Source organism: Rhinocladiella mackenziei (assembly GCF_000835555.1).
Source record: "Rhinocladiella mackenziei CBS 650.93 unplaced genomic scaffold supercont1.8, whole genome shotgun sequence".
NCBI classification, from domain to species: domain Eukaryota; kingdom Fungi; phylum Ascomycota; class Eurotiomycetes; order Chaetothyriales; family Herpotrichiellaceae; genus Rhinocladiella; species Rhinocladiella mackenziei.
The window spans coordinates 304,307-327,605 of NW_013550597.1; the positions used below are offsets into that span (position 1 = coordinate 304,307).

At 50.0% G+C, this 23,299-nt stretch overlaps 11 protein-coding genes across 11 annotated transcripts; 5 read left to right on the plus strand and 6 right to left on the minus strand.

The window, feature by feature from the left end:
• Positions 1-487: 487 nt before the first annotated feature.
• Positions 488-1,235, minus strand: Z518_09715 (uncharacterized protein; the record flags this gene model as incomplete). The annotated part of the gene is made up of 2 exons (XM_013412332.1): positions 488-1,014; positions 1,208-1,235. 2 exons carry the CDS (start codon positions 1,233-1,235, stop codon positions 488-490), a joined length of 555 nt encoding a protein of 184 aa, XP_013267786.1.
• A 388-nt stretch (positions 1,236-1,623) lies between these two features.
• Z518_09716 (actin-like protein) lies at positions 1,624-2,835 on the plus strand (the record flags this gene model as incomplete). The annotated part of the gene is made up of 2 exons (XM_013412333.1): positions 1,624-2,709; positions 2,773-2,835. The coding sequence occupies 2 exons, from the start codon at positions 1,624-1,626 to the stop codon at positions 2,833-2,835; spliced, it is 1,149 nt and encodes a 382-aa protein (XP_013267787.1).
• A 1,406-nt stretch (positions 2,836-4,241) lies between these two features.
• Positions 4,242-4,748, plus strand: Z518_09717 (uncharacterized protein; the record flags this gene model as incomplete). The annotated part of the gene is made up of 1 exon (XM_013412334.1): positions 4,242-4,748. One exon carries the CDS (start codon positions 4,242-4,244, stop codon positions 4,746-4,748), a length of 507 nt encoding a protein of 168 aa, XP_013267788.1.
• Positions 4,749-5,119: 371 nt separating this feature from the next.
• On the minus strand, positions 5,120-6,878 carry Z518_09718 (uncharacterized protein; the record flags this gene model as incomplete). The annotated part of the gene is made up of 3 exons (XM_013412335.1): positions 5,120-6,311; positions 6,359-6,778; positions 6,835-6,878. The coding sequence occupies 3 exons, from the start codon at positions 6,876-6,878 to the stop codon at positions 5,120-5,122; spliced, it is 1,656 nt and encodes a 551-aa protein (XP_013267789.1).
• A 1,493-nt stretch (positions 6,879-8,371) lies between these two features.
• Positions 8,372-9,235, plus strand: Z518_09719 (uncharacterized protein; the record flags this gene model as incomplete). The annotated part of the gene is made up of 1 exon (XM_013412336.1): positions 8,372-9,235. The coding sequence occupies one exon, from the start codon at positions 8,372-8,374 to the stop codon at positions 9,233-9,235; it is 864 nt and encodes a 287-aa protein (XP_013267790.1).
• Positions 9,236-9,648: 413 nt separating this feature from the next.
• On the minus strand, positions 9,649-11,118 carry Z518_09720 (tryptophan-tRNA ligase; the record flags this gene model as incomplete). The annotated part of the gene is made up of 1 exon (XM_013412337.1): positions 9,649-11,118. The coding sequence occupies one exon, from the start codon at positions 11,116-11,118 to the stop codon at positions 9,649-9,651; it is 1,470 nt and encodes a 489-aa protein (XP_013267791.1).
• A 1,096-nt stretch (positions 11,119-12,214) lies between these two features.
• Z518_09721 (uncharacterized protein) lies at positions 12,215-14,534 on the minus strand (the record flags this gene model as incomplete). Its single annotated transcript, XM_013412338.1, has 4 exons — positions 12,215-13,336; positions 13,395-14,168; positions 14,253-14,361; positions 14,419-14,534. 4 exons carry the CDS (start codon positions 14,532-14,534, stop codon positions 12,215-12,217), a joined length of 2,121 nt encoding a protein of 706 aa, XP_013267792.1.
• Positions 14,535-15,063: 529 nt separating this feature from the next.
• On the minus strand, positions 15,064-16,769 carry Z518_09722 (uncharacterized protein; the record flags this gene model as incomplete). The annotated part of the gene is made up of 4 exons (XM_013412339.1): positions 15,064-15,380; positions 15,435-15,553; positions 15,603-16,360; positions 16,413-16,769. 4 exons carry the CDS (start codon positions 16,767-16,769, stop codon positions 15,064-15,066), a joined length of 1,551 nt encoding a protein of 516 aa, XP_013267793.1.
• A 638-nt stretch (positions 16,770-17,407) lies between these two features.
• Positions 17,408-18,217, plus strand: Z518_09723 (uncharacterized protein; the record flags this gene model as incomplete). The annotated part of the gene is made up of 1 exon (XM_013412340.1): positions 17,408-18,217. One exon carries the CDS (start codon positions 17,408-17,410, stop codon positions 18,215-18,217), a length of 810 nt encoding a protein of 269 aa, XP_013267794.1.
• A 213-nt stretch (positions 18,218-18,430) lies between these two features.
• Z518_09724 (acetoacetate-CoA ligase) lies at positions 18,431-21,159 on the minus strand (the record flags this gene model as incomplete). The annotated part of the gene is made up of 13 exons (XM_013412341.1): positions 18,431-18,863; positions 18,952-19,021; positions 19,073-19,291; positions 19,370-19,501; positions 19,533-19,630; positions 19,680-19,804; positions 19,865-19,945; positions 20,008-20,154; positions 20,217-20,402; positions 20,453-20,550; positions 20,606-20,839; positions 20,889-20,996; positions 21,048-21,159. 13 exons carry the CDS (start codon positions 21,157-21,159, stop codon positions 18,431-18,433), a joined length of 2,043 nt encoding a protein of 680 aa, XP_013267795.1.
• A 444-nt stretch (positions 21,160-21,603) lies between these two features.
• Positions 21,604-22,911, plus strand: Z518_09725 (fumarylacetoacetase; the record flags this gene model as incomplete). Its single annotated transcript, XM_013412342.1, has 1 exon — positions 21,604-22,911. The coding sequence occupies one exon, from the start codon at positions 21,604-21,606 to the stop codon at positions 22,909-22,911; it is 1,308 nt and encodes a 435-aa protein (XP_013267796.1).
• Positions 22,912-23,299: the final 388 nt, after the last annotated feature.

The window sequence follows — 23,299 nt, forward strand, 5'->3', positions numbered from 1 at the left end:
AAACCCTACCATCACCCCTCTCCTAACCGTACTTTCCCACTCAAACCTGACAATCCAGGTTACAAACCATTTTGACCTTTGACCAGTTGGCTACAAACAGTGACAGCCATTGCAACTTCAAGCCTGGGGTCATTGAATGCCGACCAAAAAAAAAAACCCCCTCTCCCATCGACATCCTCAATCTAATTGTTTCATGGAACAAGTTCTCGCCCCCCATAATTGAGGCGAGCTTTTATGACGGAGAGCTATCAACGCCAATAATTTCGAGATACCTATCCCGCATTGCTGGAAGCCCCCACCACTGGGGGGAGAGTTGGGGGGGGAGGAAGATTTGTAGTCTCCGTGGCCAGAGTCTGGTATATCCAGGTATCATTCGATGTGGCGAGTTTTGTTTTCATGGTCATGGTGTTTGCACGATTCATAATATCGCATTTCCACTGGTCCATTGTATTCAAGCAGAGAAAATTCCTAACCCGGTCGGTTGTTATCACTTTGTTCCGGGTGGGCCACTCATATTAAATCCAGGTGGAGGAGGTCCTTGTCCTTGGTTTGGACCAGCTCCGGGAGCAGGGCTAGGACCACCCGACGGGGCTTGTTGATTCTGCTGACCAGGGGGCGGGAAACTTCCAGGAGCGACGGTAGGAGGAAACTGGAAATTCGGAGGAAATCCACCAGGTGGTGGCGGGAATGGGAGACCGTTGGGAAGGGACGGAGGAGCGCCGTTCGGTGGGAATGGTGGAAAAGGCATGCCACGGCCACCTGGTGGAGGAACTACTCCTCCAGGGCCTGGTGGACTTGCACCCTGCATATTACCAAAGGGCGGAGGGGGGATTCCTTTCTTCAAGTCAGCAGGCAACGAGGTTTGCTTGTGGAAGCGGAACATACCTGGAAACCCGGGAAGCGGTGGAGGAAACCCAGGAGCAGCTTGTTGCAGCATAGGGTTCGCTTGACCTTCTGCTGCGTATGAAGATGTAATCGAGTCAATGACCGATTGCGCTTTTTCATGGCCGATTTCTATGCCCAGTTAGCACAGTCGAAACACGTCCATCCTCATGGGACACATGCGCTGATAGTATTCTACCACGTTTCTCAAATGATTTCGGCCAGCATTGTGAGCTTTTCGCACTGACATGGAATCGTGGGTAAGGTACACATCGCAATAGTCACAGAAGAGTACTGCAAAGTTAGTTCTCGTTGCATCAAACACGAGGCGGGGCCCACTTATATTTCGGCATTTTGAGTACGACACGAGGCAAATAGTCGGATAAAAACACGGAAACAAACTTTGACAGAGCCCGATCTGTCTTCGACTTGATGTGAGTGTTGGTTGGAATAAGAGCAAAAAAGAGTGACGAAATATGAGGCTCGAGTCTGGTAGTGGATGGAAAGGCGGTGAGGAGCGGCAAAATTATTCGGCAGAAGTTTCGCTCAGAAATTGGTCCCTACCGCGTCGTGCCCACGCGAGTGCGCCTTCGCCATCCCCTTTATGTTTATGGGCAGCAACTCCATACAATCATTTCAAAAACCGTCACGATGCGGTGATCGGCGATATCGTTCTAGCGATTTTGTTCTTGTAACGCCTATGTAAAATCACTTGTCAATTCCCACACACCATTGGCAACCATGGCCGATGGGGGCAGCCTCCACAATGTGCCACTTGTGTTGGACAATGGCAGTGGCACTATTCGAGCCGGCTTTGCTGGCGCTGATCTTCCGGCTGCGTATTTCCCCTCGTATGTCGGCCGTCCCAAACATGTACGTGCCCTTGCCGGGGCCCTCGAAGGAGATGTCTTCATCGGACCCAAAGCACAAGAACTACGAGGCCTCTTGAAAATTCGATACCCTCTTGAACATGGGATTGTCACAGACTGGGACGACATGGAAAGGATATGGACCTATGTCTACGAACAAGAGTTGAAAACACTGAGCGAGGAACACCCGGTGCTTCTGACGGAAGCGCCGTTAAATCCGAGACAAAATCGAGACACAGCCGCCCAAATTCTATTTGAGCAATTCAACGTGCCTGCCGTTTACATGTCCATCCAAGCCGTCCTGAGTCTGTATGCGAGCGGTCGCACGACCGGTATTGTGCTCGACAGTGGAGATGGCGTCAGCCATGCTGTACCCGTGTACGAGGGATTCGCCATCCCAAGCAGCATCCGAAGGATTGACGTGGCCGGAAGGGACATCACAGAACACATGCAGCTCCTCCTGCGAAAGAATGGCCATGTTTTTCATACGAGCGCTGAAAAAGAAATCGTCAGAATAATGAAGGAGAAGACTGCCTACGTGGCATTGGATCCCCGAAAAGAGGAGAAGGATTGGTCACAGGGGATATGGAAGAATGAGAAAAGAGATGTCGAGTATGTGCTGCCGGATGGCCAGAAAATCAAGATTGGAGCAGAACGCTTCCGAGCACCGGAAATCTTGTTTGAACCGGACTTGATCGGGTTGGAATATCCCGGGATTCATCAAATGGTAGTCGATGCCATCAACCGAACAGACATGGACCTTCGAAAGAATCTATTTGGAAATGTTGTCCTTAGTGGTGGCACAACATTGTGTAAAGGATTCCCAGACCGACTGCTGTATGAGATGCAGCGATTGGCGGTCAAGGATATGCGAATCAAAATTTTTGCACCTCCTGAACGAAAATACAGCACTTGGATTGGTGGAAGTATTCTCGCTGGGTTGAGTACATTCAGGAAGGTGAGTTCGAACGCCACGGAGGCCCAGTCCTGAAGTTCTCGCAGGATACTAACAGCAATCTAGATGTGGGTCAGCATTGATGACTGGCATGAGAATCCCGACATCATCCACACGAAGTTCACTTGACGTGAAAGTTGTCCCGAGCAACGAAGAGTCACAAAGAGGTTGACGGAAGGCGGATCAAAGACCGGGAAGCCAAGGCCTCATAGCTGGATTGCATTCCGTCGAAGGATAACGAAGATTCGGCGGTGAAAAGACAGTACATTGTGGATGGGTGTTTCCAGGCACAATGAATCCTTGGCCAATAACAAGGACCATCCGGTGCTCGGTCTGTTGATCAGCGGCATCTGAGAGTTCATTGCTGTATTTGGGGGCCCAAGAATGTCTGAGATATTTGCGGGGAACACCGAAATCCGGGGAATTGACCAAGCCAACACGTCAAGACATGGAACCCAAGCAGGCTTACTAGTTGGGAAGGCTATCGCGAATAGAGGTCAAGGCGGAGGCCATCAGATCAGGAACCTACCGACATCACGGGCCTGATTTAGTATGGCTGGGGGGATTTGGTGTTTCTAGGTTCCTCTCGTTCCTTCCACGGGCCGTCAACACGTGTCGCATACATTGGGCGACGTGTCGGCGAAGGGCCAGGAACAATGGAAGACAGACAAGTAAAGCAGAAAAAATTTTCATCCGTCAAGAAGTCAACGTGAGAGAAAGATCGGAGAGGGATTGCATCGAGAATGTGTTTCTGTTACCCCCAGGAAACCACCATTCCCCGCCCAGAGGTTGGCGAGGGTAGCCATCGATTACCCCATAGTTTGCTCAGAAGCCGTGCGTGGCGTGCCGATGGCGTGCTTGAGGCTGGGCATGACTAAATATTGCCCGATCTGTCGAATCCCGTGGCCGGCAAACAGCAAAATAACAAGTGAAAAAGTCTGAAACCGCTGGAAACGATGACATGACGACGTCGACTTCCCGCCAATCATGCGGTTCAACTGCGTCTCCGCTCGCTCCGCCAGCCGCCCAGGATTTTTCGAGCAATGACGAGACTCTTTCAGGTTCTCTCCCCAGGTAACGCGGCTCCCCGTGTTCAGATGAAATTGCGTCCCGGTCACCGTCATAATGCCAATTGTATTTCCCCTTGCCTAAGCATCGTGACCTGAAAATTTGACGTGCACTTTGCAGTTAACGGCATCGCTCTGAAGAACATGCTGGATTTCCATCGAGTAATCAAACTGCTTCTGAAGCCGCTCTTGGTCACTGGCCCGGTGTCACATTCGTCAACCGTCACTGCAAATTTGTCCTCCCTTCGAGCAAGCTGCCCGTATATAATCACCTTGCCCCCTCCTCTGTGACGGGCTCCTCATCTTCCCATCAGAAGATTCCAACGGGACAACTACATCGTCGCCATCCAAAAATACCTCATCGCATTCTTCGCCACAGTTACTGAATCAAAGCCCTCTAAACCCGATTCGGCTCTCACTAAACATCCGAACAACCAATCACAAATACTCGTCTCACCACCTCACACAATGTCGTTCTCCTCCTCAAAGCGATATTCCATCGTCGAACCTCATCCATCAATTCCTGCATCCCACTATGTCTCCACCGGCCGCGGTGGTGCTGGGAATGTGACCCGAGCTCCTGCGTCTGTGACAAGCGGCAGCGATGCGTCAGGTACGGCAGCTCGCGTGACTCTCACCGCGCCATCCAGAGACCGCAAGACATTCACTGCCGGGCGCGGCGGAGCAGGCAACGTCTTCCCAAGTTCCGAGCGGGCCATTTTCAGCTTCGACGAGGAGCTCGAGCAGCAGCTCGTTCAGGAGCGCCACGCCGCACCTGTCTTCCATGTCGGTCGCGGCGGAGCAGGAAACGTGACCTCTAGCCAACCGAGAGTCTTCGTCGATAGTAGTGTCAGGCGCCGCAGCGAGGATAGTATGGGTTCGACGGGTTCTAGCGAGAGCGGCGCTGACTATGTCAACCGCAACATCAAGAAGGGCTTAAAGAAGATGGCGGGCGTTGGCAATTACATGACCTGATGGAGCAACTCTTATTGGTGTTTGTTGCCGCGTGTAATTTTTCTTGCTCTGGCCGTGGTGGTTTTTTGGCATGGTGTTTCGGGACTTCATTCGAAATTTTGAATCGGGGGAAGTAGATCGGTGGACAGCGTCCAATGACGCGAGAAAAACTTGGCATATTTATTTTGCTTTGGATCATCACATCCATAACCTGGGGCCGGTAGCATACAGCAATGCATGGCTAGGATATAAGGAATCATATCAGCATTTGGGAACGGACCAAAAAACATGGTTGTGACATGGCATGATCGGAGCAACGGAATGAAATGTCCACCAGCCTTTTACGTGAGAATTCAATTCGTTTTGGGTCTTTTTGCATCCGCCGCTCATGGTCACGAAACTCGTCTTTCGACCCCTTGTCTACTCACAGTAAGATATTTGACCCCTTTGTACGGTCTTACCCCATCCCCGAGGCCCTTTGATTTTTTAGCATCCACCACTAAACTGTCTACCTTGATTCCACTCGGCAGCCATCCTTTGACGCTGAATGACACCAAGATTGACCGAGGCATCAGTGCTTTATTCTTGACACTTGCATTGCTGCCGTTCAATGCAGACTCATGTTGTTCGGTCTGGTCCGCCACTGCATCCTCGTCGTAGTATCCGGCCATACTGTTGAATTTACCGACTTCAGCAGCTTGTAGCTCATTGTCATCGGTATGGTCCGCGTTGAGTGGACCGGATACGGTGCCGGTCAACGTAGCCACCCCATTTATCGACGCGCTGTCTTTGGTGGGCACTTTCCATTCAACCACTTTATCGAATGTATTATAATTTGCTTCGCCTCGAGAAGCCTTCAGTTCTGTCACGCTGCGAACGTCTGCTGGAAAGGGAATGGTAACCACAACAGCTTCCAATGAAGGGGCGTTGGAACTGCCGCCGCTACCACCGCCGAATGACAGTGACGAGATGGGGCCTGAAGTGGATCGAGAAGCGCCCGGTTTAGAAGTCGAAACGCCCGGGAAATTATTGTTTAAAGTCAGTCGAGCTTCAAACTCCGCGCCTGAGCTCCCAAGTCCTGGTCGTAGATCTACAAGTGCGGGTAAGAAGATCCTCTCGGTCTCATTAGGAGGCTGGTCTGCGTTGAAACTGGAAGGCATGAGATCAGTTTCATAGCCTGCCAGCATGAAACGTCCATCGGGAGGAACAAAAGATATGTCTCCAGGACAGTCTTTCCATCGAGACAATCGGACACAGGGGTGAAAGACTGGTAGTTGCATAGTTCGAACAATTCCCAAGGTTTTGGCACTGCTCGTCCCTCCGGGGGCGGACAAAGTCAAAAGGAGATCTGGAACTCCAGATATCTTAGCGGTGAAGGCTATCGATCCATGAGATCGGGCAGAAATTGGACGGCCAGAGGGAGCAAATATGACAGAAAGGTTCTCAACAATGTCAACGTAGAGTTCGTTCGAGGTATGCCGAACATTGGACCTGCGCCAGGGAATGGCCGGTCCTTTTGATGGCGTAGGCGTCGGTCGCAGACTCGATGCGAAGTTGCTCGACGGCGCAAGAGCTGGGGAGGTTCTAGTGAATCAGTATGCGGCCTTATCTCGGTTGGATGCAGAGCATACCCTTGTAGCCCAACTTGTGTGAATAAACGGCCCAGGGCTGAAGAGACCTCTACCGACTCTCGAAGAGAATTGGGTTCCGTGTTGCATACAATTCCACCATCACACATCTCACCCAGCAGCTGTGCCACGATTTCATAGTTGTCCTCAATCTTGTTGGCCAGGAGCGGACTGCCCAGAAAATCTTCAAAAACATCGACGAGTCGATGGAGAAACTCGAGGATTGCCAGAGGCTGTGCATCCTTACTCGATACTGCGATCAGGAAAAGTGTTGAGTGAGAGATGGAATATACTGTTGTTGACGGGGCGAGCTCCGCGAGTTGGAGGACAGCAGGCCGAGGACGTGGTCTACTGGTGAAGCTGGAGATGAGAGTCCGCGCGGGGGGCGGGCGTCCGGTGTAGATGTGCTCCAGAACACAGTTGCTGGACACAATTAGTACGCGAGATTGCTTCCAATCATGGTTCCTGCAATTGCTCACTGATGATCGTCAAAGATATAGAGGGCGTCAATGGTGACGCTCATGATGAAGATTGGCAAGCCTCCCACGAGACTTAGCTGGAGAGACAAAAAGTTGGAGGTAGGACGAGGGTCGTTATCTTATCTTCACGTGGCTGCCGCTGCTGCTCATCTCAGAGCGCATTGCCTTCCATCTTGACCTCCCAAGGATCATGCCGACTCCACGAAAAGGAACGCAGCCAGCAACACATCTAGACACTGTGAATTTCTCGAAGACAGGTTTGAATCTGGGTTCCGCGAGGAGAGAATCTGTACCCATTTACGCACGTAGCTACCGTACGCCTGCGTTCATAAACATACTTCCATTCCCCCAATCCATGTACAGTATTTGGCTTTCCTCCGCACACCATTTCGGCTGCCTCCACCCTTCCGATTTCCATCACAGTTTCTGAGACCCCTATCGTGGATATTCTGAGATTGCTGGAAACTTTGCTTAGAATCTGCTTGATATCCTCTTCACATCCGAGAGCATACTTGCAGAGGCCCCACCGGTGAGTTTCGTTGATCCATTCAAGCAATGCGAGCGCTCCTCGATTAGTCTTACAACTCCCAGTATCAAGAATTCGCACTCTGCAGCCGGCCCAAGTCGCCTTATCTATTTTGGGTTGAAAGAGCCATGCTGTCCAACGACATGGTCCACGCATCGGATCCAGTCTGTGGACCACCCAGACAAGCTCTATCGATCAGACTCGACACGGTTCATGGATCAGATCCGATGAAACACCACCTCGATCGGATCCAATCCATGGATCATGTGGCCGGGGCACCCTACTCAATAGATGTCGGTATCGATATGATTCACGTACCGGATCCAGTCTGTAGGCCACCTCAGACAAGCCCTTACTGATCACACTCGAGATGGTTCGTAACCGAGCGTGAACGAACGAGCCTCGATGTCGACATGGTCCATGGATTGGATCCGATGGGTCGTAGTATTTCATCGAACAACCCTCTTGCCTCACCTATGATCGAACACTGATGAGGTCCCTCAATTCTATCGGTTCGACTGAGACGCCGAAGCGTTTCGTCTTTGACAGGTCAACCACGATTTGGGTGTCAATTTTGGGGGAAATTTTCGGCGGAGTAAAATGTATTTAGGCTTGAATTACGTCATCAGGGGTTTTTTCGTGGGTCACGTGATTATGACATGAATTGACCAATAATATTGCTGCATATAATCTCGGAGAATTTCTGACCAATAGGATGAATGAATGGAATAAAAAGGACTACCGAGGGCGATGTACTGAATAATAGCACGCGGTGACGAGTATCCAAGATATATATACATCCAAGGTAACAGGGGCTCTGTCGTCGTGATGTTCAGCTGGCAAGGTGACTGTTTATTGATTGACTGCAAAATTCACAAGGTCTCAGGGGTGGTCACGGGATGTCATTGTCTACCAGTACGAGCAGACTGGGCCGTGATGAAGGTTGCATCTCATTAAGAAGACGAAATTCAGCAGAGAAACCTATCTCATTGCTTCTGACAAAAAGTGGCCATGGATACAGCAATAATTGAAGATCCAACATTCCGCATCATTACCACATTGAAGAGTGTGTCATTCAACGAAGAAGACCTTCAGCCCTTGCCATCGACTCTTCGGTGGAAGAAAGAGACAGAATCATTCTTGATCTTACATCGCCAACGACTTCACGCCGCTGCGCAGGCTTGTTTATGGCCACAGGCCTGCCTGCGACTTGAAAGCCAGAGTGCGGTGGCAGATCTGGAATGTGCTACTGAACAAGCCGCAAAGCAAATCCCTAAACCAAAGACAGGGCATATTAGAGATGTCAGAGTGCGGATCTTGGTCAACCGTCACGGCGGCATACAATCCGAAGGCGTCCCGATGGGAGGTGAACGCCCTTTAGAAAAGCTCGAAGACGGCTTAGTCTCTTGTATCCCTCAGAGTCTCCTTCTACCGTCTCCCACGCCAGGAGTCTCCCGTTGCTTAGTCCATGTTGACTACGTTCCTACCAGCCCGGCCTTCTACACTTCTCACAAAACAACATACCGTCGACCCTACGACGACGCACGAGCCCGTGTCGGTATCACGAAATGCCTACCCACTGACCGAGAAGTCCTGCTCTTCAACCATCAGAACGAAGTCATGGAAGCAAGCCTCTGCACGCCCTATTTCTACCGCGAGGGAACTTGGACAACCCCGCCTTCAGCAGCAGGGGGAATGCTGAGCGTGACTAAACAGTGGGCTCTTGATGCTGGGCTATGCAAAGAAGCTACCATCATTCTGGGCTCGATTCGACCTGGGGAGATTATCTGGCTCAGTAATGCGCTTAGGGGTTTCTTCCAGGGAAGAGTATGTGAGGCTGAAGAGAGGGGAGGAATGACAAATTCCCCATTCTAACATGTAGAGAGGCTAGTACGATACGAAAGGCGTTGCTATGGTAATAGCACAGACCTTCCTGGCTGGAAACTTGTATAAAAAAGGGGGATCCGAAGAGCAGTAAGCTCTCGTTATATTGATACTAGCCCTCGATTCATCCTCTTGATCGTTACTTTGGTCGAGGATGACTGCAGAGAATAACCCGCCGTTATCATTCGCACTAGCTCTCAGGCTCAGCGTGAAAGACACCTTCAACTTTCAATCAAGGCGGATATATTCAAAGTCAATCCTGTATGATCTTTGGCTCCCAAATCCTTCGTCGCCGTCAAATCTCGCATGATTTTCTCTATGCCAATGGCTCATGATGATTCTTCTCACATCGATTTTGGACATAACCCCCTTTCTCCCCGGCCCCCTTCTTTTTCTCCAGCTCTTCATTCGGCCTTACTAATACTCATTTTCTTAAAGTGCCCCACGACCTCTCCATTGGGAGCTTTATCCGACCCCTCCTGACTCTCGTGTTTTGCGACTTCCTTTTCTTTCTTCCTTTCCCCTTTCTTTTCAGTAGAGCCATCCTTCTTTTCAACTTTGACGGGGTGCGGATTTCCCTTGTACACCAGCGGTTTCAGCTTGAAAAACTCGTCCCGGACCTCCTCGGTAACTGCTTTTCTCCGCGTCTGAAAAGCAGCGACATACTCTTGCAAATATTTGATGCAGATTTGCTTGATCTCGCCCGTCATCATCTCACCGGATTCGTATGCGTTCTTGATTCGAGCCAATTCCTCATCATCTTCCATGAAAAATGTCAGGTACTGGAATGGAACGTCCACTTTCGTATTACCCCCTAGTTCACGTTGCTTCTCAGCGGTGTCTTGTCCTCCAGAGAAGGCATAGCGGTTGATCTTATTCTTAATCTGATTCGGGGTGTCCGTGAGGAAGATGGCCGACGAGTCAATGCTTGCAGACATCTTGGACCCGGGTCCTTGCAGGGCGGGAAGGAAAATAGAATGAATCAACGAAGGCTTTTTGAATTTCATCTTCTCTGCATTGTCGCGACATTGGCGGAAATACGGGTCTTGGTCAATGGCACAAGGGATTAAGCACGGGATCGAGCGGACTTTCGAAAGGTTGTCGCCGAAAATATGGGGGAAGGATGTCGCAAACGCGGTCGCAGATTGTGTGGCACAAAAATGGAATTCGCCAATGTTGTTGCTGTCGTTGAAGCCGAAGGTGCCTTTAATCTGATTGATCGTGATCCGTTTAGCCATCGCACATACATTCTCGTAAAATGCCCCGCCCATGTAGCCGAAGTCGGAAAATATGAATGTTTTGGCCGGGTCGAAGCCGATCCCAATGATGTCTTTTGCGTTTTCTTTGGCGTAACGCTTCGAGTCTTCAATCGTGATCTTTTGCGAGTGCATGAATTTCTCATCGTCTGTCAACATGATGACTAGTGGGCAGTCAAAGACATCTTGAAGGTACTTTGTGAACTCGAAAGGGACGGAATGCCCAACATGCATGTGGTCGCTGCTAGGCCCTCGGCCAGTATAGAGATAGAAGGGCTCTCCTTTTTCATATCGGTCCAGGATCTTTTCCAGTTCTCGGTGTGAGAAAACAATCCCTCTCCGCATAAATCTATGTGCCTTCTTCCCTGTAACTTTCTCAAATCTTTCTAGTAGTTGGGGTGTGATTGGCGTCGCGCCGAATTCCCTGGTGAGTTTCTCATAGTCAACCGGGAGTAATTTTCCGCTGCCGTCCACACCACCGGAGACTTCGAAGGGCGTAATACGCTGCTCAGTGCTCTGCGAGGGTGTTTTCTGGGGTAGGGTGCTGGTGCTAAGGCTGGGAGGTTGGCCGGGTTCATCCGCTGGCAGAGGGGACTTCGCGTCGTTGAAGGTCGCCATTATTGAAAGCAGGCGGAGCGCAAAAGGGAGACACAACGGCCACTAGGAGGTTAGGGTCTCTTTCGTTCCGTTATTTGGCTTTCCCAAAGACCAAGCAGCGCAGGATTGTTTGTTTCTTGACAAATGTGTGACTCAGCCTCTGTTGGCCGGGGAAGTCAGAGGGCGCTTAAGCTTGAGCAGGAAAAGCTGCAAGTTCACCCTGGAGTGAATGCGAAATGAGGAATAAATCTCAGCTCTTCTCCTCAGCGATCATCCGTCAATCGTTGTTCATTCATCGCGTTGGGCTTTCACTCTCGGATGAACTGCCTTGATGGACTGCGCAAAGATAAGATTAGATCTACAGTGTTCGGATATGATTCTCCAACTCCGCAGGGAAGCAATTCCTCTTCGATCTGAATCCCTAGCACAGCGGTTACACTATCATATTTGCGGAGGGAAGTTCTTGCATTATAATCCAAGCACGTACAAAAAGTCACGGCAAATCGCAAGGTTGGAATAGAATATGTTTTCAGAGGACCCTCGTTCTCCCAGGATCTATCCTGCATAACCTTGACAATGCTCTCTTTCCTTCTTTATCTGATTGACCTATTCTCCTCGTACGCTGCTTTACTCTCGATGAGAGATGTTGATTCCTTCGTGTCTAGATATCCCCTCACGTGTTTGCGCAGAGCAGCTAGTTGTACTTCCAGTTCCCTGATATTCTCTTCCGCTTTTTCACGTGCCAGACGTTCGACACGAATCTTATCTTGGTATAAGAGGCTTCATCAACAGGTCTGTCACTTTCCGCTTGCAGCTGATCCATTTTTGGAGGGTTTCGCTCGTCCGTTCAGGTTGCACTGCAGCATCGATTGAAGGGCCAACTTCTCGGCACAACTCCATATGCACTCGAATGGGAGTGTTTACTGATTTGATTCGCATCTCATGCGTAGCATTAAAACCTTGACTCTCCCCGTGCTACGTCTTGTACCTAGAACCTGGTGTTAGCTTCGATATACTTGATTAGATCATCTGACCCGGAACCCTCACAATCACATCGTGACTGATGAGCGTGCGCTGAGTGTTATGGCTCCCTAGATCCTTCCAGCATGGGTGTAGATTAGCCTCTTTCACCGTTGTCAAAAAGAGGAAACTCCAAAAAGTCCCCAACATTGAACGACGAGTCAAAAAAGCCGGCAAACTCGTCTCGAATCTGCGAGTCGAACAACATGTAGTCGCCACCACTGGGTCCTATGCTTAACGGGTTGAGACTAGCCTCGCCATGACTTTGTCCAATGTCTACCTCACAGCCCAGGAAATCCACAGTCTGGCCCTCGGCCTCGCGCCGCCGGGCAGATGATATTTTGGCCTGCAAGTCTTCCAGCCCTTTGAGTCGATCCCACACACGCTTGACCGGGCCGCATCGTGTGCTCAGCTGTCTCAAAAGACCCAGAGCCATGTGAAACGTCTCGCGAATTTGCGTCCAGTACTCGGCTGTCGCGTGGACCGTGATGAGCAGGAGGTTTCCCAGCGCTGAGACAATGAAGTGCTTGAAGAATATCGCGTGCATTTGAAGCAAGTTTGTGGTAGAGTTCAGGTCCGACATGGTCTGGAGAGATTCTTTCGCAATGGAGAGCGCGGTGAGCGTATGTTCAGGATTGCTTTTGATATGGGCAGATGACTGCAGCAGAGGTCGATAAATCACATTACGAAGCTGGTTGCAGCGAATGAAGAGGACAACGCTGAGGTAGAGGCGTTGTTGAGGACTGTAATTGTTTCGTATCTGTTCTGGATGCTCTGGTGTGCTAGGGGAATAGCGGAGAGAGTCCGGGATCTGTTTCCGCCATTGCATCACTTGATAGTCGAGAAAGTCAATCTCGTCGCGTGCAGCATGGACATCTTTGGTACTAAATTCGTTGCTCATCTGCCACGCCTTGCCGGAGAGTTTGGTGTACGGAATCATGGTTCGGAGGTAGAGGTGGTCGACGTTCATGGCAACCAGCGACGGATCCACAGGGCTGTCTTGGATCACGTATGGTACTCCAAGCCCCAAACTCGAGCGCCGGTCGAGCATAAAGACCGACCAGAAGATCCTCAAAGCCAGTTTTCGCGCGTGTTCATCGCGGAAGTGCTTCAGCAACATTTCGCGGCGATGTAGTCCCATCTCCAGACATCTTCGAGACGCGAGACAAACGTATCGGCTGGCCTTGAGCTCTTCGTCCACGGAATAGTGAAACAATGCCTGTCAATAAAAGGTACCTCTAATGAGCACGTCCTGTAAGTAACAAAGGAAGACCTACCGTGAGGACCAGGAGCTGGACACCTCCGATTCCCTCCGCATTCATCAAGGAGTCGTCTGTCGAGTCTAGGACGCTTTGCACCAGCCTTACTGCTGTGTCATTTCCAGCCCCTTGATCGATGACGAGTCCCGCGGCAGTGGCCAGCTTTATCTTGTTGGTTTCAACGCTAAATAGCAGCTCTATGGTCCGGCCAATTCGGTCCCGGCATCTTGCTGCCTTCGCGGAATCCAGCGCATCAAAGAGCATGAGCGCCTTGGACTCGAAATGTTGAGCATCAACAACCGGATACATTAAGCCAAGTGTGTTGAGATATATATCGATATATCTCAATGCATCAACTCGTTCAATGCTCCACAACGGGTCTCGTGTTAGCAGTCTCCTGACCATCGTCTTGTCTGCTGTGTGGGCGCTGGGGATAGGCTGGAACGAAAGAGACCCATTTGGTTGATTTGGATTGCTGATGGAACAGCCAACACCCAGCTCGTTCAAGCTCTCATTCGCCACTTCGAAGGTAAACTCAGAGCTAGTCAGCCCGTGGTATTCTGGAGAAATTGTTTCTGTTCCTCTCGGAGAGCTCGGCTGAACGGACTGATTCCTCGCGGCTGCACTAGCTGGAACCCTTCCATCTGCAGTTGGGAGACAGAGATCCGGCTGATCAACAAGGCTATAGAGAGGAGGATGGCTCGTCTCGGCTACGCTCGCCGGGGATATGGCGTTCAGTCTTTCGTTCAGGCTGTCAACCCTCTCCATCACCGCACGGATCTGCATGCTCATCTGCAGCAGGTTCCCATTTCCTGGATCGTGGACTTTTTCAGAGCACTTCCCAGGAACCGAGGGAGCGTGCGCCGGCTGGTAAACACTATTATTTCTCGGTGGCTGATGGTATCCGCATGCGATCATGCTATTAATGCATCGCTGACATGGATCTTCACCATTGCATTTGACCTTGCGCCTTTTGCATTCATTGCTGTGTGGAATTCGAGGTCAGTTTCAAGCAGCAGAAGAAAGTCGGGCCAGCTGATACCATGCATTTGTCACATAACGAGAGCGCTTGGTTTTGGGAGCGTTATCTGAACCGTCCTCCAGGGTTCTCTTGGTCACTGTTTGCGCCTCGCCGCCATTAGCAGTACCTCCCGCCATTCTTTTGCTTTCCGTTTCGAATGAGGAGTATTGGATTGGAAATTTTCGGCCATACTAGCCTGGGTGCGAGGCTCTTTGGGAATGGGACGAGGACTACTTATAGGCCCGTCAACCCCCTGGTCGGCGCCGCGCGCTGCCAATTCTGCGGGGTTTAGTTAAACGCGAGCGACGGGCGCGGAGTCTGGGGATGGCTCTTAAACCGGGGGGCATTTGCTCGAAGCGAGGATAACCAAGAGCTTTTCTTCGGGGGTCGGGACCCCAGAAAAAGACAAGGTTTGTGTTGCTCTGCCATTATTGAGACACTCGGTGGGCGAACACAACCGCATTTAGACCTGCTCGTTGGGCATGAGTGCTACAGTGGACGCAACTAACTCTCTACATCGTAGTCTCGACTGACCCGTTACCCCGCTCCTGGGTCGATGGGGCGCCTCGCGAGGACGGCGCAAGATTCAAACTAACATGACAAGCGGCCATAAAGCAATATCTGTAAGTCTAAGGCTTTCCAACTTCCAGTGTCATCAAACCTTGGTTACTTCTGGGACCGGCTCAAACCTTGCTCTAGAGCAGCCAGATTTCGAGGAACAAATCGGACTTTATATTCTTTCGGCTGCGTTGTCAGGGAAGCGGGATTGGCCACCCCTTTGATGGGATGACTCTCAATGAACCCGTCGGGCACGATCGTGAAGCTGTTCAAGATTCTCAGGAACAGGACATACAACTCTCTGTATGCCAGTTGCATGCCAACACACATTCTGCCTCCGGTGCCAAATGTGAAGATTGGTGTCTCTGGCCTCTCCAACCAGCGCTCCGGACGGAATTCTTCAGGCTCGTCCCACAGCTCAGGATCTGCATATTATCAGATATCGCTTCGCTCAGCGCTTTAAGGGTGAGGTTCCATACCCATATTGCAGGCCCATACATTGAGGAATATGACAGTGCCTTTGGGAATAAGCTTATTGTCATAGACGAAGTCCTGTATGGTGGCACGGGGGAGTGACAGCCTCGTCACTGAATAGTACCTAGAGTACTGTAAGGAAATGACTGACTGGTGCGTGTGCAGCGACTAACCTCAGGATTTCTTTGACAACTGCCACCAAATAGTCGCAACCTTGATCATCTGAAGCGTCGCAGAGTGGGTTGTCAGCGGAGTACGTCTCCCGGATGGACTTGAGCGCTTTGTCCTGGATGTCCTGTCGTACAGCCAGCAGGCCAATACCCCAAGATACCGCAGAATTCATCGTATCGAGACCAGCAGCCAGCAAGGTGAGATTGAGGGATTTGAGTTCGATCCCGGTAAGCCGGGCCTCCTCGTCAACAAGCATATTGGCTCTGATGCAAGGCTTATGGGTGCCTTGTCGGATGCGCTCGTCCAGATCTTTGTCCAAAATGCCTAAATATCGGTCGCGGCGGATCTTCATGTCTACGGCCTCTGCAGACTGCTGGTTCCACGGATTAAGGCGCAGAAGAGGTATATAATCTTGTAAGTTACCGGTCGTGCTTCTGAAATTGCTAATCGTGTCTTCCACGTGGACAATCTCGTGGAAGAGATCATTTTGAGACTCCATTCTAGTTCCCCAGTGAAGGGTCAATCCGATACTCATGTTCATACGGAGGAATAGTGGCATCGGGTTGACACCCTTCTTGCCGTTGTCACCGTAACTGAGCGCCTCGGACAAGAACACACGGGTTTCTTTGTCGAGATGAGTAATATAAGTTGCTACCGCAGGTCGATTCACTGCTGATGCCACAGCCTTTCTTCGTCTCTTGAGAGATTCGGAGTATGGGCTAGTCCCCAAAGTCGTGCCAGCAGTATTCCCCGAAATGACCTAACGTCGCGGTGTTAACGCATCAGCATCAGAATCAAAATGCTTGCCTCACCTTATGGAAAGTGTAAAACTCTGGCCTCGAGCTGGTTGCATGGGAGTTCTGATTGAAGATGGCCTTTGCCGCCGCTGCAGAATTGACAACGAGGACTGGAATGTTCCCGAGCTGAATTTGGTACACTGGTCCGTACTTTTTGGCCCATTGGCGGTACTGCTCTGGGGCATCTTTCTGATGAATTTGCCAGAGATTTCCCACAATGGGTCTTCCAGGAGGCCCTCCGAACTTGGGCACTCGCGCAGACCAGCGAACGAGTTCGTACAGGACAAATGCAATCACAGTTGCGACGATGAGTGCCAATGGAAATATTTTCCATTTGCTTTCGATGAGTTTGGCCGCGTTAATCAGAGCCATCTTGATAGGCTATTTGCAAGAAACTCTGTTCATCAGAGACACAGGAGCAGTGCCAGGTCTGATATGTATATCTGAAATCTGCCATGCCAGTCACAAACGTAACAAGAGCATTTTTTATGCATTTTAGGCCCCACTATCTTCGAACACTGGTGGCAGATGATGCGCATTGCCGCATCGTGTGTCCAGAAGCGGAGGCCCGCCTGGGAGACCACAGAAGCTCCTCGGTTGACCTCCGAGATTCCGCTCCCGTTTCCACCTGAGAATTAGTACGTCATTCCGAAATCCTTGTCCATATCCCTTGGTGCAATAAGAATGGGTGAGTTGTCATTGACCGAATTTGTGCCACGGATGAAGGGTCGGGGTATACCTTGATGCAAAGACGGAAGGTATTTCTCTCATGACCACGTATTGATTAATGCACCATTAGTACGTCGGTTAATAGGTGCCTCGGCATTTTTTCTGCTTTCGACTCTAATTAAAGGATCAGTAACCTTTTTGGCTTTTTTTTTTTTTGGTGGTTTGGAGTGCTCTTGACTCAACCTAACCGTCGGGTTCGCTCTATACGAGTTGTCTGGCACCGGGGCAGTCTGCTTGATATTAATCAAATGATCTGGGCGGTACCCGTCTGCAAGTGAAATATGTCTCAAATCCGGAAACCTTTCAAAGAAGTCGAGGCATCTCGACCAAATTTCGACCATTCGGCCAGCTTCAGCATCTCAAAAACAAGATCTCCATCGTGGAGCTGGGGCGAGGGTGCTTGCGACGGCGGAGCGTGTCTCGACAAGGAGCACACTGAAATAAACCCCAATGAGCCTGGGCGATCGGCTATCAAAAACTACAAACTTTTGATCTCAGGGATTGTCCCAAGGCCGATTGGATTCCTGAGCACTCGAAATGAGAACGGCACATCACAGAATTTGGCGCCTTTTAGCTATACGCAAGTGGTGAACCATGATCCACCCATATTTGTTGTTGGATTCGCCGGATCAAAAGATAAAGATACCTTGAAAAACTTGAAGGCTACGGGCGAATGCGTCATCAACATCATCAGTGAGCATTTCATCGAGGCCGCAAATGCCACCTCCATCGATGCCCCATACGGCATGAGTGAGTGGAACCTCTCGGGGCTCACGCCGGCAGCTTGTAAGGACATCAAGGTAGATCGAGTCAAAGAGAGCATCTTCAGCATCGAGGGTAAGTTGCTTGAGGTGAAAGATTTCGAAAGCAAGTTTGAGAAGGGTGTAAAATCGGGATCTATGGCCATGATCGAAGGTGTGAGATTTTGGGTTCGAGAGGATGCGTTGAACCCTGACCAGTCTACCATTGACGCGTCTGTTCTCCGTCCAGTGAGTAGATTGGGCGGAATAGCTTATGGACGAGTCACGCAAGCTTTCGAGCTTCCCAGACCTAGATTTGAAGAGCAGAAAGAAGAATTGTCAAGAATATGACACGATCGAAGACACTATGTCCACCTCTTTAGACTAAGCCTCAAACAAGGTTTCTCCTAACATATATAGAAACTCTGTGATTTGTCTCTAGCATTGTATATCTTTGTCGTCATGGGCATCTTCGAGGTTATGCATTAAGCCCTGCGCTCTACTGAAATGAACGGTAACGGAGTAGATGTGGCTGCCATGTCACATTGAAATTCAGTCGCTTTCTCAAAGCCTGGCCCTGATGGCATTCTGCGTGGTCGATGAGACAGCATATTGCTTGAAGATGTCCAAATCCGTCGGATCCATTAGAGTTGTCCTCATTTTCGCATCGATCTCAGCCCCTGATATGACTCTCTTCACAGCAATCTCCAATTTCTTGCCGTTGACATTGTAAGGGATCTTCGGCACCGAGTACATGTATTTGGGGACGTGCCTTGGGCTAAGCGATTGGGCGATCTTATTCCGCAGCGTCGTCTCAGTCTCTTTTGTAAAGTCGATGCTGGGCCTGGTCTGAACGAACAAAATGACTTGTTCTTCCCCGTCAGATATGCTCTGTCCGACACATAATGAATCTTGAATAATGTCGGGAACCGTCTCCACAACAGCATAGATCTCCGAAGAGCCGAATCTTACTCCTGAAGGGTTGAGTATTCCATCACTACCAAATCTTTGATCAGCCAACCGCCCGACGAGATGTCTTTGGGAAAGGACCTCATGGAGAACTTAGAGATAGGGAGAGTGCATACCTTCTCCCTAGCATGATTATGCCATTGGTGGCCGGGTTGATTTTGGCATAGTCTCCATGTGCCCAGACGGCTGAAGAATATCAACATGATGAACGTCGTATCACAAAGATCCAAAGCTTACCAGGAAATCTTTCAAAATATGATGAGCGATATTTCTTGTAGTCGGGGTCATTCCAAAATTTGACTGCTGCACTCGGGAAAGGTCCTTTGATCACAAGCTCTCCTGCCTCGCCGGGTTGGCAGCTTTTACCGTCTTCATCAAAAATGTCGACATCGAATCCTAGCTTTTTCACAGCAATCTCTCCAGCATACTGACGATGCACAAGACTTCCATGAATGACTGAATACGTTAGCAATCAATTTCCTCACGGTCTATCGCCATAACAGCAGAGATCAGCATCTGTTTCCCATAACTTACAAGACCCGCAGACTTCTGTCCCACCAGAGAAAGATAATATGGGCGGATTCCCAAACTCTTCAGCCATCCACTGCCATATAGTAGCTGGGAGAACTGCCCCTGAGCTATTCAGGAGTCGAATCTGCTTGATTCCTTTCATTTGGCCTGCTCGTCGTGTTAGCACGTCGTGAATGGATTGATTTCGGAGTTTTCATGCTTGGTCTAACTCCTCGATCCCGGAGCTCGGTGTAGTATCTGGGGCTTCCGCCGAAGACCGTCGTCCTGAAAGCTAGGTTCAACTCGTGGACACTCCAAACAGGAACAAACTTACCCGATCGATAACAAATTCCTCAGATGAGCAGCCGGACTGGGATAGAAAGGCGAGCCGTCGTACAAGACAAGTGTTGCTCCAGTCAACAACCCTCCAGAGAAAATATTCCACATGGTCCAACCAATCTACGGCGACTCGGGTGTCAGAAGTCTTCGTGGTGTCTGTCATCGACTGAGAAAGCTTACGCTGGAGTAATGGTAATAGATATCGTGAGGCCCAAGGCCCCCGTGCATCAAGTGCTCCTTCTTCAAGTTCAATGCGACGCCCTGTGAACTTCGTGTTCAGCCGACCGACTTCCTTCATCATGGAATTTCAATGCACAACTTACTCCATGACAATGGATCATTCCTTTCGGTGCCCCTGTGGTTCCAGAACTGAACAGGATAAGCATTGGATGACCAAACGCTAATGGTGTAAATTCAGTTGCGCGTTGACGAGCTCGTCCGAGAAATGAGGAGTACGTAGTGCTGACAACCTTCAGCGCTGCCACACATTTGTTATCATGCGTTGTCCATACCTTGGAGCCGGTTTTTGAACGCTTTTTGCGCTTGATTGCCGAAGATTCTGGACGAGGATCATCTCGCATGGTCCGATGCTCTCTCGTAGGGTTTGAACAATTCGAGCTGCCCGCATCGTACAATCGTAAAATTTGCCATTGTACTGATAGCCATCGACGGAGAAAAAGATCTTGGGCTTAATTTGAAGCAATCGGTCTAGGACAGCCTGTAATTTGGTCAGCGCTCGGAACATCACACAATCTCCCTACTGCGGACCTTCTCCCCCATATCACCCGCCAAAGAAGTGAAAACAGCGCCTATGGACGCAGTGGCCAGCAAAACAACAACTGCGTCTGGAGTATTTGATCCTATATCTCCATAAACTTAGTATGATCATTTCCCATGTCTGAAGCAGTCAGAGGACCTTACAGGCAACCACGTCCATTTCCCGGATTCCCGACGCTTCCAGAGCATCTGCAGTAGTCCTCACACGTTGCCGTAGCTCAGTCCACGAGATTGATTCAAACTGTCCCTCGCCCGTGGTCTCACAAAATGCCTTGAGGGCGGTGCCCTCTCGCGGTTGACCGAGCACATTCTCGACGAAATTCAGATATGTTCCTGGAAAGAATTCTGGAAATGAATCCATTGATGTCTTCTCGTCTACTGCGTAAACGAATGAGTCTGCTGACCAAGTATTTGATTTCAGATTGACTTATCGTGGTAGGAGGTGAGAAACATTTGATCTCCAGATACTCCCACATCAGCATCCAAAAGGAATTGAGCTCCCGGACAGAGAACGAGTGTAGTTCGTCGTATGAAGCTTGATCATCCATCAGTATTACCCTCACCGCCCTTAAAGTCAGTTACGTACACAATCTTATGTTCTTGCGAGCATTGACAAATCGACGAAACTTTTCGACCGGCAGGTGCGAAATATCGTGCGGAGGAGTCCAAGTTGGACTCTGTACTTGAGCTTGCGACATATTTCTCTACAAGTCTCTGCAACCTTCGAATTTCAACGTTACATGTATTTCAGGCGCATAGACGACGTCTTGGTCTCCATGATAAAGTATTTGTCGCCCTGGCATGACGCTTGTGTTGCTCGGGGAAAGATGTTCGGAGGGCGGGTTCAAGACGCCGACTTTGGCCGGAGGTATATTCGGTCACTTGTGCGAATTATAGTATTTCGCAGCATAACCGAAGGGTCCCAAATAAAGGCTGACGGAACTGGAACCAAGGCCAGTGGATTCATGCCAGACCGGCTCTCGCTTCTTATGCAATCCTTCCGAGTTTACGGAATGCAGCATTGGATTGCCATCCGAATTGGGAAGAAGTAGAGATTAACCAGCCAGTTCTCCCACTTGTCTTCCATTGTTGTTTAAATCCGCCCTGGGTCAGGCCTATCTTGTAAGAAACCAGAATACGTGATGGCGTCTGCCTCCTGGTTTGAGATCGCTCCCCAGTCTCCATTCTCGCTCGCCAATATACCATTTGGTGTCGCTTGCTTTCATGGTTCCGAGAAGCCAGTTACGACAGTGGCTGTCGGAGACCACGCCCTCAACCTGGCAATATTCGCGTCGAAAAATGGATTTTCCGAACTTGCTACAATTAAAGACCACCTTCACGTTTTCGACCAACCGACGCTGAATGAATTAGCTGCCCTTGGACGACATATTGCGGGAGCGGTACGCCGGTACTTGCAAGATATTTTCAAAGCAGAAACGCCTTTCCCGCATTTGTTACGGGATAACAAGGAATTGCGGAGCCAATGCCTTGTGCTGTTAACGCAGATTCAGATGCAGTTACCTTTCCAAATAGGGGATTTCAGCGACTTTTATGGTGGCATGAATCATGCTGTCAACGCAGGGGCACTATTCCGTGGCCAGAACGGAGCGCTTCTCCCAAACTATCTACATCTTCCAATAGCATATCATGGTAGATCGTCCTCGATCTTTGTCTCTGGAACGCCTGTTCGGAGACCTTGGGGCCAGGTTGTGGAAGACATAAATGCCACCCAGAAGAATCCCATTTTCGTTCCATGTCGAACAATGGATTTTGAGCTCGAGCTTGGTGCATTTGTTTGTGGTGGCAACAAGCAATCTGACAACATCTCTATCAATAACGCAGAAGAAAATATTTGGGGATTCGTCTTGCTGAACGACTGGTCAGCACGAGATGTACAGAGGTGGGAATATGTACCACTGGGGCCGTTCAATGGCAAGAACTTTGCGACGACCGTCAGCGCTTGGGTGGTCTTAGCCGATGCCATGGAGCCGTTCAGGAAGCCAGGTCTGAAGCATCCAGGAACCGTTTTGCCCTACTTACAGGAGGAACGTAAGGACTTCACATATGATCTGAACCTGCAGGTTCAGCTTGTCAGCGGCAAGACAAAGAAGGTGACAACCATTTGCTCTACAAATGCTTCTGAAGGGTTGGTCTGGTCTTTCCCTCAGATGTTGGCTCATCATACCATCACAGGGTGTCCGATGAAACCGGGGGATCTACTCGGTTCTGGTACGATCAGTGGAAAGACAATATCGTCTCTGGGCTGCCTACTAGAGCAGACACTGAATGGGAGACAGTCTATAAAGCTAGAGGGAGGAGAGGAGAGGACTTGGCTGGAGGATGGCGATGAAGTTATACTGAAGGGATACGCAGGGAACGAAAAAGATGGCTATGTTGGCTTTGGCGATGCCGCTGGCGTGCTTCTTCCACCGCATGAGCACAAATTGTAACGAATGTTCTACAAAAGCCTCAAAAATGACCCACGGCAGGCTTCAAAAGCTCACTCACCGGGATAGTTCACTAGTAATTTTGGTCCTGTTCAACCTTCATATCGAATCATGGCTAAGTGAGCACCCTGCATTCAATACCAGACAATTCTTTCCAGCCATGAGCCAGTCCAAGGTCAACCCCTCTGCTCTTTGTTCCATCATGTCTTCCGTCCGGTACAAAGAGCTATCTGTCAAACTGGGGGGGCAAATAGAGATGTATTGAATGCTCTCCCTCTTTGGCAACTAGTCCTACCAGATTGCCAGTATAACATCCTCGGTTGGCACCTTTCCAAAGTAAAGGGGTACTGGCCATTGTTCAACACTATCCCTCGGGCCACACGATCATTTT